General features: G+C 42.5%; 1 protein-coding gene across 1 annotated transcript in view; it reads left to right on the plus strand.

Annotated features, from left to right (window-relative positions):
- Positions 1-1,204: 1,204 nt before the first annotated feature.
- cspg4 (chondroitin sulfate proteoglycan 4) overlaps positions 1,205-12,262 on the plus strand; it is a 68,523-nt gene continuing 57,465 nt past the window's right edge. The window contains exon 1 of the mRNA XM_023400273.2: positions 1,205-1,343. Within this exon, the coding sequence (XP_023256041.1) occupies positions 1,268-1,343 (76 nt within the window). The 5' untranslated portion in view covers positions 1,205-1,267. The remainder of the gene's footprint in view (positions 1,344-12,262) is intronic.

The following is a 12,262-nucleotide window of genomic DNA, read 5'->3' on the forward strand; positions in this document are numbered from 1 at the left end:
ACACACGAGTTGGAGGGAAAACAAAAACAAAATTTCTCCATTTATTTAAAACAACCCCTTCTTATTCTCGTGTTTTGGAACTGTTTATCATACTTCATATGCCGGCTAATTTGAAGATCATTTCCAAGGAATTGTTTGTTCGGTTGAAAAGCAAACTTCTAATTGAACCGCAAGAGCCGCAGTCAAGAGTGAATTACTGTTGTAAAGTTATTCCACACCTGAGAGGAATTGTTTAAAAAAATTTTAATTGTATTCCCATTTCGGCTGTCAGAGAGTACGAGGAATAATTTGCCAACCAGCTGACTGTGAGACAGGTGAAATTGAACGTTGAGGCTTTGAGAGTGAACTTGAGGTTTAATCTTAGCATCCAACCAGAAAATACTAATCATTGTGAGGAGTGTGCACATGTTCTTCAAGGGGGGGAAATAAATAAATAAATAAAAGAAAGAGAAAGTGAAAAGCAAAGTGGAGAACAATCAGCGACAGCACTCACCACGATTAAAGTCTCTCTCTGAGTGCTTTTAGATAACTTGAGCCATAAAACTTTTCCATTGTCCCTGCCCTATCAACAGAGGGGAGATAGTGAATGCAAATCCAACACAACCCACCTCTGCTTCATGCTAAAGTGTGAGTTTAATTAGCTTCAGGAGCAGGTTTGTAGAACAAAAACATAAAGGACGAGACATTGATCAAGGGAAAGGCTAGGAAGATAAGGCACCGAGAGAGTTGAGCAACCTGATTTGTCTTTAATTAAAAGTAAAAGGTTTATCCTTGCAGAAGGCAGCTGCTGGTCTCCAAAGACCACTCCAATTACTGAATGAGACAAAAGGAGGGAGTCTACGATTCCAGGAGTGGCCAGACTGAGAAGCTGAGAGAGGGGCAGTGTGTTTGAGGGGTGGTACAGGAAGCATGCCTGTGAGCTGATATATGTAAATGCACGTGTGTGTGTGTGTGTGTGTGTGTGTGTGTGTGTGTTTTATCCTTTACACATATGTGTGTAGTAACAGGTCTTGAACTTGTGAGTGCGAAGAGGCAGCAGGGAGCGGCAGGATATGATATTTCAATCTTTGAAAGAAGTGTGTGTATGAGTGTGCGTGCGTTGGGGTGGGTTGAAGGAGGGCGTCCTTCTCGTGGTCCCTCCCCAGCCCTGCCCCTTCACATAGAGGAGTATCCTGTAGCAGGTCCCAAAACTGGAAAGTCATTCAGTCCCTTCTGAATGGCGTGTCTTTAACGTGAGAGTGGAGGACTTAACTTTCAACACGAAACTATGACAGCCCTGCATTCGCTCGTGGTCGGTGCATTCCTGACCCTGCTGCTCTGCCTCCCCAGCCCCGGTCATGGAGGTAAGTGCCACTGCAAATCACTCTGTTGGTGTCCTGTTCCTCCCTTCTGCTCCCCTCTGTCAGAGATGCACGGTAGGGGAATCAGATCACTGTCCCTCTCAGTGGCTTCCCCAAAGCACAAGTCAAAGCATGACAAGCTGACGAGTTAGAGCCTCAAACCTGAACTAAGAAAGCTTCAACTTTAACCTGCAATGACACTGCACTGAGCACCAACTCCACACCAGGACTTCTTTTCTTTACTTTTTTGTATTTCTTGTCCAATCTCATAGTGCTCATACCATTCATTGCTCAGCAGTGAAACCTTCTTTTTCTTGGATGAAACTCAATACAAGAGGGTCTGTCTCTGGTCCAAGGTCTGAGACAACATCTGTCGGTTTCTCATCTAATGCTGTTTTTTGTTTTTTTTGTTTTTTTTTGTTGTTGTTGTTTTTTTGCCTTTCAGCCTGTGCTTGGCAGAGTGTGAGAGCGCATTTACCTTGAGAATGTCTGCATTGAAAGCTTGTTGCCAAAAGGCAGGAGGTAGTCAAGTTGAAGCCCTCTGTGGTTAGAAGGTGAGCTGAGGTCCCTCTGCCGGCAGCAATGAATGGCTCTTTCAGAGGGAAGTGCGCGGTGGCAGGCAGAGCTGCTCCCTATCCACCCAGAGAGGGGAGATGAAAGTGGGGGGTGCTAGTAAATGGGTGAGAGAGGCAGTGTGTGTGTTGGGGAGGGGGATGCTGGAAGGCTAAACTATACAATGGCCCCATAGAGCCCGAGTTAAGTCAGCTACAGATGTACCTTTCTCAGTATATGATACAGAAGCTGTTCTTTTTTATTCCCCTGCAGTGTGAGGACAGTTTGCGCGGGGTGTTCGGCGTTTGGGTGTGGGGAGGAAAATCCGGTATGTGGATGGAAGTTGAAACAGTGTCTTGGAAGTTGAAACAGTGTCTTCAAACAGCTTTACCAACTCACCTCATTGCAAAATTGTACATATGGCGAGTTGGCAGGATCAGCATCGGACTTAGAGCAGCTGTTGAGCCCATTGTCTTCTGCCTGCTGTCAGCTCTTCAAACTCTCACTGCAAATTCCACTCCAGTTAAGTCTGGGCAAACCTCTCCACGAGTGTCTCACTGGCAGCTAAAGTGAAAAAGTGGCTCTTGATCTGAACGGAGGAGTGTTGCTTTGTTTCAGTGGCGACGAATCAAAGCTCAGCTTGAGAGCAGGATTCACCACGAGCATGAAAAAGAGTCATCTGCCCTTCTGCTTGCTCATTTATAGATAAACCCCACTGACTGCCGTGACGGCGACACCTCCGCCGAAGAATTAGCTGTACACTGAGCAAACAGTGGCTGCTGTCTGAGTGTGGTCACATTGCATTTGATGGCAATTTACAGACACCTTTTTGCACAACAGTGTGCGGTATATTTATATAGACATAGATACAGTAATTAGCATTATGGTTAGCGCTGACGGCGCATTTACGGCCGTAGATGTGATTTTCCACATATCTAAAAGCAAATGTTCCCCTAATCAAAACGATGGCAGAATAAAAAAAGGGGGGGGGGACTGTACGAGGGAACAATTTCTCCTCATCTAATTATCTGCTGGCACAATCTTCGCCGACTCAGTGTGAACACTACTCACCCACTGACCCTGGAGAACTAAATGCTAATGTTGACCAGATGTACCAAGTCACTGATTAAATTTTCGCCCCCCTTCGCTCCGCAAAATGCCTGCCACAAGCTGTCGGGGGACTCTTCCAACCAACCACCTCGAAGGCTTACAGAGGGTTTCATTTCTTGCCTGTGTTTACATCTTCAAATCTACCAGGCCGGGCGCCACATGATGTGCAGATACCTTGGCTGTTCCTGAAGCCACTCTTTTTTTTAAAGAGGCACTGTGCGATCTCAGAGGTGGTGTTTCCTGCAGCCACTCTTACTTTATTTCTCTACCTTCAGCAACTTCTTGCGTGGCAGCAGAAATGATTAGAGTCCAATCACGAACACAGAACAGTGAACCAGCCCCTATAATAACAGTTTCCATGAGTTTTTTTTACCACTTTCCCATAGTCTTAGAGCATCGTGTGTCATCCGCCCACATGGCAGCCACGGGAACAATTATGATGCAGTGTGAGCATCAGCAGTAGCTCACCATATCAGTTTCTCTCATTTTTTTTATAAACATACTGTATATATTTTAGTTTTCATGTTGTTTAGCTTTGTGATAACACATGATCTTTCACCTACCCAGGTTTACTGAATAGCATCAACTCCTTTAGATCCTGTTTATCAGTGAATACCATAGAATTTAAAAGGGACACATTTCTTTTCTTTTTTTTGGCATTAAAAGTAGACGAGACGCAGGGTTTTGTATTTGGTATCAAGGCATACATATTTTATCATGGCTCTATCTGAAATTAGACTTGACATGTTCCTGCTCAGAGTCTCTGTGCAGCTCTGTATTTCTTCAGTGACCATTAAAGCTGCCCTTTAACCACCACTTCACCAAGATTTGGAAGAAAAAAACTGGCAGGGCAGTTATTTCCGAAACTATAAATTGCTCTCCAGTGTTTGCGTGTTGTTCGGTTGGCCTGGTAATAGGATTTGTTTCCTGTCTGTCTGTAGATAGTCACACAAAGTTTGATGTTGTCATGTAAATCTGTTTGTGAAGTTTTGTGCTCCTAAGGAAGTCACGTCTGCTGCCACTCCCCTCTGCTGGCCCAACAGTGTGAAAAGTTAATGACTTTTTTTTTTTGCCCCATTATCTACCTCTCTGCAAACTCTGTTGTTTGTTGTCTTTTATTTTGTCTTTTCTGAAAACCCATTTATGACATGTTGGCATTTCCTAATATGAATACAAATATGAGCAGACAGATGAATAGACAGACAGACAGACTCTGTTGGCAGAACTAATAATGCTCTGTGTAAAACACTATAAATATGTATGATGTGAAAAAGCTACTAGATAATATTCTAAGAGCATTAATTGAATTACCACACGTCTAATTGTGGACGTTTGTCTTCAATTGCTCAAATAACATATAAGACAACAGCATCTAGTACAAACATTGTCTAATGGTTTATGCACATTTGTGAGTGTTTCAGAGATGTCTTGCTCCTGAATGTGTTTGCATTTTCAATTGCAAAAGCTTAACGAGGGGATTTGCATCCCAAGACTGCATATGAGCCGCCTATCTCCCCCAGAGTATAATGTCACTATGGTAACAAGAAAAAAATAAATATGGAGTTTGCCTGGGCTTTGTGAAGTGTCTGTATACAAGGCCTCCATGTGTTCCTCGAGTGTTGGCAGAGAGAATGGTGTGACTACAAGTGTCTGCACAGAAGATTAATAAGTCCAATATTTGCATCGGGAAATTGATGAGATTAGTGTTCGGCTGGTTGTGCTCTGGTTCCACAGACGCACTGTGTGACCCTCCCCTCACCCCTTAGTTTAAACACCACACAATGTTAGGACAGAACAGAAATGGGGCATTTGGAGCAGACCCAAACAAGAAAATCATTGTGTTTATAAATGCAGAGCAAAATGCATAGCCCCTCGTCTGCTCTTTCACTATGGAAATCCTTCCACATGTGACTGAAGGAGTGAATATCCAAAAAATAAGCAGGGGCTCCAACTTTGTGAGACATGTCCTAAGAGGTAGTGCTACATGCTATAATTATTTTTCAATCACTTTGTTGTACACTTCCAACACAAAATATAAGATATAATATACAGTCTGCCAGTAAAAAAAGAATAACCTGTGGAGGCTTCTCTGCAGCAGAAAAAGTGCATTTCGTCTGAAACTGAAGTGCTGAACATGAGTCATTCTTTACTGCTTTGGAAGGCGTTTTTACTCATTGACAATCTTGTCCTTTTGGCTGCATGAAAATGAAACCCTCATAACATCTTGGAGCTCAGGAGACAACCAACATTGATAATGTTTGTAATGTGATATAACCTCCCTCACTTCTGCCCGCCCAATGTTTTATCCTGTCACTTTCAGAGAGAAAGTTTCGGTGAGTCATGGTTTATTAACTGTTCTATTTTTTTTTTTTTTGGTTTTCTGGCCCGAGGCAGACATTATTGCAAGAATCCAAAGTTAGCTGTACGGGCAACCTGACTCACCCTGCTCCTTTCCTCCATATAACTTCATCTTGTTACTATAGATAACATTTTATATCTGACCTACAGCAACAAGGTGGGCAGCGTGTCTGCCCAGTAATTACAGTGCTTGTCCCATAATGAAAATGTTAGAGGTTTGATTCCTGTAACAGCAGTTAACTTGTCCTTGAGCAAGACACTGGGCCACTTTCTCTCACTGACACTGAGCTGCTGTAGTCAGATAAGCATGTGAGCTAAAAGCAGGAAATGTGAAATGTTAAAGAGTGACAAAAAGTGCGACAGAGCAAGAAATGTCAGAGGGCTAACTATCACACAGGGTGTAAATAAGCCAGTATTTTGGCCAGACTGTCTAAAACACTTTATTTGGAGGTAGAGATGAATGCACATGGTTTGTTACAGTGAGCATGGGGGGTCAAAGTTGATATCTGTAAACTGTGATGGATGTTTACAACAGTTCGGGTAATGACATTGCTATTGGTGTTTGGCCTTACCTTAGGGCAAGGCTTCATTTCCAAATGGGCAACTGCCCCAAGGCCCCAGACTCCCAGAGGCCCCAGGTTCACTCTGTGGTTACTACTTTGTGGTAATTTGATGCTTTGGTAATACTTCATGCACCACCAATACAACTACCAGGTTTACCTTGCTTGTATTATTTCAGTTACTACTGCACCTAAGCATATTCCTGTATAACTTTTGTGCTGAATTAATTCATCACAAACTAATTGCTAGTATGAAAGAATACGTACTCAGTGTAAAGAGAGTTTGAGAAATGGGGGAATCAATAGGGGCCCACTAGTTAATTTTTGCCCCAAGGCCACCAGGTCTGTTAATTAGGCCCTGCACACTGGTTTCTTGAAGGCCAGTCTGATCATCTGACTGTGTGTTTTCCCCCATCTGACTTCTTGTTCAGCCTTCCAGATCTCAGCAATTAACTCTGTGAGTGTGATGTTGTAATTACAGAGCATAATAATGTCTAAAAATAAGAACAAAAACAAGACCCAACTTGTAATGAATCAGAATTATCCTTAAAAGCAGGGGGAACCTGTGATGAAGCTATCAGGCGGCGTCGTGCTAGATGCACAGCCCATCCAAAATAGGAGAGAAACTCTCTCTTCCTCCTCAGTGCGCCACTTGCATTGTTGTCAGACTTAAAGCAGGGGACTCAGTGACTTCAAAGCACAAGCATATATCATAGCTCAGTTTATTCTCATTGTGATGCAAGAATACTGAAAAAAAGACATGTCCCTCGCCTTGAGGACTCTATACTCCGCTGGCAGATGATCTTTCCCACATTGCTCTCTTTGAGGTTGCTGGCTGTCAATGGCAGGCTCCTCGGATTATATTTTAGGGCCATGATCTGCTTAGAGCAGGCAGACAGCCCACACACAGTCCTCATTTAGCCCTGGGTGTGTACACAAAAGATTTTCTGTACATAAACACAGACCCAGATTCTGTCCCTAGGTGGGAGGTCAAAGGCCATCTCATGGTGTGCTCCCGTGTTGTTTTAACCCCTTCCACGTCAATCAGATAAGCTGATGGTAGGGGGTTTTTGCAGCAGTTTAGTGACGGATGGTGTACACTCCGATTTCAGGTCTGTAAGTGGCAATTTGGGATTTTTCAAATTGTTGTTAAACTGTGATTACCTTCATGCCATGCAATTTTAGGCAATTCTAAGGACACAGTCTTACCTACAGCAGCAGCAGCAGCAGCAGCAGCAGAGTGGGTTAGAGCTGCGTGAATAAAGGAGGAAAACAGTCAACATTTACTCCAGAGGATTGCTCTGAAAAAACGGTAAATGCCTTGCTGAAGGGCATCATTCTCTTCACAATTCTTAATACTTATGAACCAAAGAGTTTTACAACTGCAGGACTGGAGCCAGCCAGGGTTTTTCATAGGTTTTTTTATGTTGGCGCACTGAACATGATAATAAACTTTAACAGCTTTATTTTTCATTCACTAGATTTTACAAAGTGTGGACATGTTACAGATGTTCGTCACTCTTTTCACTAAGAAACTTCCTTAATTTTACTCACTCAGCATTTGCATTAATAACAAGATTACGCTTTTACAGCCATGCCTTTGAGTCAAATGCTAATTTTAGCATGCTAACATCTTAGTTTAGCATTTTAGTAACATTAAACACAAAGTACAGGTGAGGCTGATGGAAATGTCATTGGTTTTACAGGTATTTCGTTTTTAAACGTAGCCATAAGCAATGGACGACTCACATTTTTTACCTTTAAAGGTGACATGCGGTAAACTCAGGGCATCACCAAACTCAGTAGGATTCATCAAGTGTTTGTACAAAATTTCATGACAATCCATCCAATATTTGTAGAGATGTTACAGTCAAAAGCAAAGTGGTGGACTGAGGGGAATTGGTAGTTATAGAGCCGCGGAAGCAGCGTGGCTAAAAATCAGACACAACAGCAGACACAACAAAAGCGCTCAGGACAAGGTCCTGTTGAATTTCTGTCCTTCGGCAAAAGCTTGACGTGCTCGGAAATCTGGACTACAAGATAAGATTTGATTAATGTGATTTTTGAAGATGTTGGATCTTTGCAGCATCAGACAACAGGATATAGATAAGGATAAGAATAAGAGAATGTCAGTTATTCAATATAATCAAAAGCAAACATTGGGGGCGTTGTGTAGCGTAGTGGTTTAAGCAGGCGCCCCATGTGTAGAGGCTACAGTCCTCGCTGCAGTCGGCCCTGGTTCGAATCCCGCATCGGACGGCCTTTCACTGCATGTCATTCCCCCTCTCTCTCTGCCTCCCCGTTTCCTGTCACTCTCCACTGTGCTGTCCATTAAAGGCATAAAAGCCCCAAAAAATATACTTAAAAAAAAAAAACCAAAAGCAAACATTGTAAAATATAAGAAAAATAACAATAGAACAAACCAAGACTGCCTGAAAAAACCCAAAGACAATTACCACCTGTGTAGATGCACTAAAGTGATAATGTCATGGACGCTTTCGGATACTTGTTGGACCACAGTGGGGCCGAGACCTGAAGTGGAATATTTCAAATCAAAGGGTGTGTTATGACCCTGAGAAAGATGGGGCTTATATCCTTCCCCCACTGCAGCAGCTGAGCTCTGTGTGTTTATTTTTGATAAGAGCTGTTGGGGAGTTTAGTGCCCAAAAATGAAAACTCCAGAGAAAAATTCTCATCACCACAGAACTGCCAAGTTTTCAATAAGCAGGAATTATGCATGACCAGATGTCTCGATACGAGTGGCCTCTGTGGGTTTTTTTCTTTTTCATTTTTTTTTGTGGAGAATAGTCTGTTTTATCATTTTTTGGTTGAATAGAGAGGAATTAGTTCTATACTGGCTGCCGTTGTTTCTCTTATCCACTGAAAACAAATTAAAAGCAAAGAGGAACAACAAAATGTCTTCTTACCCCAGAGGGCTTTTGTGGAAATACTTTGTCAGTTTACCCCCCCCCAAGATCTTTAATGTTTATTGTGACTGTTATCAGTTGGTAATATCATCCTGATACTGTCATCTTACGTAAACACATGATACAGATTCATGCCTGAATTAGACTTCAGAACAAGGCCTGCTTTGTCGAACACTCTTCATCTTGTGTAACTCACATGCCCTGATCAGTGGCTTTAGACTGATGTGGCAAGTGGGGTAACAATAATCTACTGGAAAAGCAGCGTGAATCATGGGAAATGTTTCCAGTGCCGCGGCTGACTCATCTGAGACGTGTTAGGAAAAGCCTGAGGTTTCCACTCGCAACATCTGGAGGTGGCTTGGTCAGTTAGTAGTGAGCCACAGCTGGAGGCTTTAATCAAATTGTCCCTCCGCTTCTCTTACCTAATATAGCCAAAACAACTGCAATGAAAGAATGCGAGTGTGCGGCAATTAGCCAACGTTTGAAGAATGTCAGATGTGAAGTGGTTGTCGAAAGAGGGATGTAGGGACCAGTTTGTTATCAGATGTGTTTCATGTTCTCTCAGCAAGACTCCATCTCCTGGGAACCAAAATCTTTTTAGCAAGCAAGCCACACGCAGTATCAACCGAGCGTCTTTAATATTCATGTGTTGCATGTTGCATTTCACATGCACTAAGTGCCGTTCTACATAGCACCATCCCTTATAGACTTATGTCTACTATTTTTGCACGCCCAGCAGGGACAGTAGCTCGCACATGCATATGACTCATATTTTAAATATAGAGAAATCCACTGCGAGAGTGGGGACTCCCTCCAGCCCAGAGGGTGTATGACTCATAAGCACAAGGCTGCAGTTGTTGATCATGAGACATCAGACTCCAAACTAATAGTTTTTTTGTGCGTCTAATTAGTTCTCGACTCCAACATGTTATTAGCCTTTGTTCAAAGACACCAGAATTGAGCTTTAGCTGCTATGATGTGTGCATCTCCTGAGAGGAATAAAATATTAATTTATACTCGGTGCATTTGGTTACATACAAAAGTTTTGACACTCTAACAAAGTTTAGTGAACACCTGACACCTGATGGATAACACTGACTTCATTTTCTTTGTTTTCCATGAGGATGATACTGAGTCATGTAAAATAAATATGAACTCCCTCTTTTTTCTTTCAAATAGCTAGTCTCCTACTCTATCATTCCCACTGCTTGGCGGTGGGAGGCTGCAGTTAAGAGAGCCTCTTTTCACAGCACGCTGACATGAAGGCAGATCAGCGCCAGCTCCCATCCCGTTGAAAATCTTCATCAGCACCGCCGAGGGACCATGAAGTGTTCTGAGTAATTTGACGCCAGACGGCCTCATTACAGGCTGGGTTCAGACAGAATCAAGGGGGCTGGGGATAGCACCAGGGCTGGGATCTGGCAGATGACAGTCTGGAATAGCTTGCACTGGATAAATATAGCTAGACGGGACAACCAACAAAAGAGCATGTTGCTTCACATGGGGTTGATGAAACATGGAAAGGGGGGGGGATCCAGGGTGGGGACTATGTGTCTGTGTGTCAGGATTGTGTTTATTTGAGTGTGTGTGAGTGTGAGGGCGTGTATTTTGTATGTGCTGTGGTTCACACAGATCCTGGTGTTAAGAGGCCAGAACAAATGTCGTCATCCTGCTGGTTATGAAGGCTTAAAATAACCAGAGGAAACGATGTGTCCCATGAAGTTGGGTTACACTGACTATATGGCTGCCTCCAGTCGCATGGAGCAGAGAACAGCTGCACTGACGAGCTGAAGCACACGTCACTGGTTTGCCGAGCCAGACAACCAAGCTCCTTGTGTAATCATGTTGAATCTTTCACACAGTTATGGCAAAACAGATGCTGAAAACTTCAACATAGTGTTATAAACTAGTGTGAAGTGATCAGTGGGCGAGATGATCTGCATCTGTTCTCTGCAGTTTGTCACAAAAAAAAATGTGCTCATGATTATGATTAGACAAGTAGAATAGTTGAAGCGGGAATCAGAAGGTTTTGTCAAGGTAGAAAAGGTACAATTTAGGTAGGGCTTAACCCTAATTTATTGTTGGGATTAAATGGCTGGGCAATTTCTTAATACAGTAGCAAACTCAGAATGAGCTGAAACAAAGTGGTATAATCAACGAAGAAATGAAGGAACATTGTGATGCAATGGTTTGTTGTTAGAAATGAGTAGAATAGTTACACATTTTGGCGAATCTGCTCATTTGTTTTCTTGCTGAGAGTTAGATGATAAAATTCATACCACTCTCATGCTAGCTACAACTAGCAGCCCATTAGCTTAGCAAAGCAGACTGGAAAAGGAGGGAAACAGCCTAAATCTGCCCACCACCACCTCTAAAGCTCACTACATCTTGTTTGTTTTAAAAACCAAAGTGTTAAAATAACTTGTTGTGCCAGATGTTTCCACTGGTTTCAGCCTTTGTGCTAAACTCAGCTAACTAGCTGCTAGTTATAGCTTTATGTTTACTGTACACATGAGAGACAGAGAAGGACATATAGCAGGCTTCATACAGTAAAATTTATAAGACAAAATATGCCAATACAATTTTATTGACTAATTTCTTAATTTGAAAGTATGAATAGGCTGTACATTTTGCTTGTGTTGCTTGTTATTATTCCCTTCTTGGCCTTGAATGACCCCTCCATGGACTTTATTATCTACTACATTCCCATATTCATGTTTCCCCTGTGAACTAATTGATTTGAACCTCCAGTTATATACATTATGTATGTCTACTACATGATCACTGGCTTTTACCCCAATGGAGACAAAAAATCATTATGAGTCTGCCTTCATTTCCTATATAGAATAAAACCACTGTAACAAACTCACTCTCTGTAGCTTCACCCTCAAACCTTGTTAGATCTCCCATGTACTTTCGTCCTTGCTGAAAAGCATGTCTGCTTCACTTTTCACGCCTCAACTCCAACAACATATTTACCTTTTCAGACATTATTCACAGTCCATGAAAGAGACCCAGCTCAAAACGATTCCATGCTTGATTAAACAAACAGAGAATCTAAACATGTTTCTTAAAAAGTGTCCTATCATGTGGAGGAGAATAGAGTTTGTGAGAAATAAGGAAAAAAAGGAAAGAAATCTGAATCTTGGAGCAGCTGACAACAACAGCTGAGCCCACTGAAGTCAACAAATGACGAGCCAAACCAGAGGACAGAAGAGATGAGTGTGCACCAAGAACAACCAGTATTTTTGCAGCCAACTATGCAATCTGATGCGCCATATTGTGCCAGACTTTGCCATGGGAACGGGCCTGTGGGGAATGTAAAGATACCGAACAGGGAAGCTGGCCGTGTGACCCCGGAATCCCCCCGTCACTTTACAGCCAAAAAAGCATTCTCAAAGCTTCTCCTCAGGAT

This window comes from Seriola lalandi, unplaced genomic scaffold (assembly GCF_002814215.2).
Source record: "Seriola lalandi dorsalis isolate HSWRI2012SDOR001 ecotype SW California unplaced genomic scaffold, Sedor1 jcf7180002052274, whole genome shotgun sequence".
NCBI lineage: Eukaryota > Metazoa > Chordata > Actinopteri > Carangiformes > Carangidae > Seriola > Seriola lalandi.